We start from the raw sequence: 3,458 nt of genomic DNA, 5'->3' as shown, positions 1-3,458 counted from the left end.
AACCTGGGAGGCAGAGGTTGCATGAGCCGAGATTGCACCACTGCACTCCAGCCTGTGGGATACAATGAGGCGCTCTCTCCAAAAAAAAAAAAAAAAGAAAAGAAACTTAGGTCTGCCGATACAGATAGATATCCATTGAAAAGTAAAAAAAAATTAAAAATTATTAAGAGAGAAGACTTATGGCAGAGGGTGGGGACAAGGAGATACAGATATATGAATTTTGACAAAAATTTGAAAAGACATATGCCACGTGTGGTTTTGTTTAGTGTGGGTAGAGATGATTTTTATTTGTTTAACCCCTTTGTTTTCTGACCTTTCTTATGGTTTTGTTCCTTTCTTATGGTGTGTTCAGAAAGAAGAAACACAAATTTTTCTCCTTATCAATTACCTCCCCCAGTTTTTTCTTTTTTGAGACAGGGTCTCGCTCTCTCACCCAGGCTGGAGTGCAGCGGCGCCATCTTGGCTCACTGCAGCCTCCCAAGTTCAAGTGATCCTCCCACCTCAGCCTCCTGAGTAGTTGGGACTACAAGCACTCGCCACCACACCTGGCTAATTTTTGTATTTTTTGTAGAGACAGGGTCTCACCATGTTGCCCAGGCTGGTCTCAAACTTCTGGGCTGAAGCAATCCACTTGCCTTGCCTCCCAAAGTGCTGGGATTACAGGTGTGAGCCACTGCTGTGCCCATCCTAAAATTTTTTTTAGAAATTAGTATCTAGGCCGGGCCCGGTGGCTCATGCCTATAATCCCAGCACTTTGGGAGGCCGAGGCAGGCAGATCACCTGAGGTCAGGAGTTCCAGACCAGCCTGACCAAAATGGAGAAACCCCGTCTCTACTAAAAATACAAAAAATTAGCCGGGCATGGTGGCAGGAGCCTGTAATGCCAGCTACTCGGGAGGCTGAGGTAGGAGAATCGCTTGAACCCGGGAGGCAGAGATTGTGGTGCCAAGATCGCGCCATTGCACTCCAGCCCGTAGAAATTAGTATCTAATGCCTTTCAGAGAAGGGTAAAACTGATTTGCAGAATTGCCTGAAAATAATTAAGGGAAATGGCCCTCACAGGCTGTATGGCTTGGTTTTTAAATATTACTCCGCGTGCGATGGTTTTACTGCCCAGGAGAGAGCCTACACTCATGGTCTGTGACTGGGCACCGACGCCGGTCCTGAGCCGAGGCGGCTGCCACCCAGCACAGCTTGCCATGCGTCTTTGGTGGAGTCTTCCAAGCGCGGTTTCTGGCTCAATGGGCAAATCCATGTGTCTGGTCCGCCTTGGTGTTTCAGGAGGTCTCGGGTGACAGAGGGTGAGTGACAGCATTCTACTGCTTGGGTCTCGCCCTCAGTACAAGATCTTGCTGCACGGTTTGTGGTATGAACTGTTCGGAGGGAACCCCAACTTTCCCACGGAGCTGGACGGGGGCGACCAGGAAGTCCTGACACAGCCTCTTCTGGGGGAGCAGAGCCTACTGACACGCTGGTCTCCGGCCTACAGCTTCTCCAGCGACTCCCCACTGGACTCTTCTCCCAAGTACCCGCCGCTCTACCCTCCCGGCAGGATCATCCACCTGCAGGAGGAGGGCGCCTTGGGGCGGTGAGTGCGGCGTGGTGGGCAGGCAGGAGGAGCGCGGGGGTCAGCCCTGGGGCCGCTTGGCGGCTGATGTCTCTCTTTTTCTGCTTCAGGTTTGGCTGCTGCTCTGCTGCTCAGTATAGCGCCAAGTGGTCACACGAAGCGGAATTCAGCAAAATACTCATAGGTCCGAAGATGCTCACAGACCACATGCCAGACATCCTGATGCGGGCCTTGGACAGCCTGGTCTCCGACAGGGCGGCCTGCGTCTCCTGTCCGGCACAGGGGGTCTCCGGGGTGGACGTGGCCTGACCAGGGCTACGGGAAACTGTCCCAGGAATGATGGACTCACGCTTTTGTCCTTAAACTGACCTACCATCCGAGGAATTCCCATGATGCCAAAACAGCGGACGTCCGTCAACGGGAATCGGATGGGAACAGAGTTCCATGGTCTCAATGACAGAACGGTTTATGGGAAGTCATTGTGGCCATTGTAGCAGAAGCAGCGAGCACGCTCAGGTGATGGGACTCCTGAGACCCAGCGACCGCGGAGACAGCCTCGGGAAGCCCGGGCCCACGGATGGATCCCTTGGCTGTCTAAGGACTGCTCCAGACGTGCTGGAATCCAGGGCCCGCCCGGAAGACCGTGAACAGATCCGTAGCCTCCCACCCCCAAGCCAGCCCTTCTCATCCAGCTCGGTTTACAGGCGTGGTTTTTCAAACTGGGCTTCCTGGCTGTGCAAATGGAACTGTTGTGAGGGTGCGGCCTGGGGTTTTCTCCAAGGGCAGCCCTGGGCTCTGGCTGGGGAGGAAAATGAAACCCAGTTGGGGAAGTGAGTGGAGCCCCTGGCCACGCCCCTCCGAGCCACAGCGCCCCCGCGCCTGTTCCCACCGCCGTTGTTTCATTGTGTCCGCATCCAGAGTTGCTGATTGAATTCTTGCTACTCTTCTGGCTCTGGGGTCGGCCAGTGGATTCAGGAGTTAAAACAATAAAGCACGCGTCACGGTAGTGCCTGTGTGTACAGTCGCGTGCTCTCTTACTGGGGATTTCCAGGTAGCGCTAACACACTGGGTGGTTGTAGAGCAATGATGTTTCCAGGTGCTTTTTAAACCTCAGGGTTCTGGCTTCAGATGGAAGACTGCACGAGCACTGACTTCACCCCTCCCACTGGAAGCCCAACAGAATGACAGGAGGGAGATTTCTCCAAAAAGCACAGACCCACAGGATGGGAGAAGACACTCCAACAGTCAGATGACGCGCAGTACAGAAGCTTAGGCAGGAAGGAAAGACATGAACGGACCCCAGCTTACAAGACCCTGGGCAGCTGTGAAGTGGGGTTGAGGCAGACAAGACCAGCTAAGGAGCAGGTTTGCTCGAAAGCGGGAAGAAACCTGGCCCGTCGTTTGCTCTGAGGTGGAAGGCGGGGACTGGACACAAGCACAGTTGAGGGAAGGAGACTCTGCCCTCTTGACTCCCCAAGTCTTCAAGAAGATTCTCCCAGGAAATCTGACCTCAGAAGACACCTCCGTGGGGCCTGTGCTGTCACAGCCATGCCACCCTAGAGCTTTGTAAAGCCTGCAAAGGGTCCTTTCAAAACTTCAGGCCAGGCACGGTGGCGCACGCCTGTAATCCCAGCACTGTGGGGAGGACACAGTGGGCGGATCACCTGAGGTCAGGAGTTGGAGACCAGCCTGGTCAACATGGTGAAACCCTGTCTCTGCTACAAATACAAAAATTAGCCAGGAGTGGTGGTGTGCGCCTATAGCCCCAGCTATTCAGGAGACTGAGGCAGGAGAATCACTTAAACCTGGGAGGCGGAGGTTGCAGTGAGCTGAGATCATGGCACTGCACTCCAGCCTGGGCAACAGAGCAAGACTCCACCTCAAAAAAATAA

At 53.9% G+C, this 3,458-nt stretch overlaps 1 protein-coding gene across 2 annotated transcripts in view; it reads left to right on the top strand.

Annotated features, from left to right (window-relative positions):
- The window catches only part of DAGLB (diacylglycerol lipase, beta), a 56,084-nt gene extending 53,509 nt beyond the window's left edge, over positions 1-2,575 (top strand). For both annotated transcript variants that reach the window (XM_011996662.1, XM_011996661.1), the window contains 2 exons: positions 1,340-1,587; positions 1,677-2,575. In XM_011996662.1, coding sequence (XP_011852052.1) covers positions 1,340-1,587; positions 1,677-1,875 — 447 coding nt within the window. In that variant the 3' untranslated portion in view covers positions 1,876-2,575. The remainder of the gene's footprint in view (positions 1-1,339; positions 1,588-1,676) is intronic.
- The last annotated feature ends 883 nt before the right edge of the window (positions 2,576-3,458 follow it).

Source organism: Mandrillus leucophaeus, unplaced genomic scaffold (assembly GCF_000951045.1).
Source record: "Mandrillus leucophaeus isolate KB7577 unplaced genomic scaffold, Mleu.le_1.0 Scaffold521, whole genome shotgun sequence".
In the NCBI taxonomy this organism is placed as follows: Eukaryota; Metazoa; Chordata; class Mammalia; order Primates; family Cercopithecidae; genus Mandrillus; species Mandrillus leucophaeus.
This window is presented reverse-complemented; position numbering and strand designations above follow the sequence as displayed.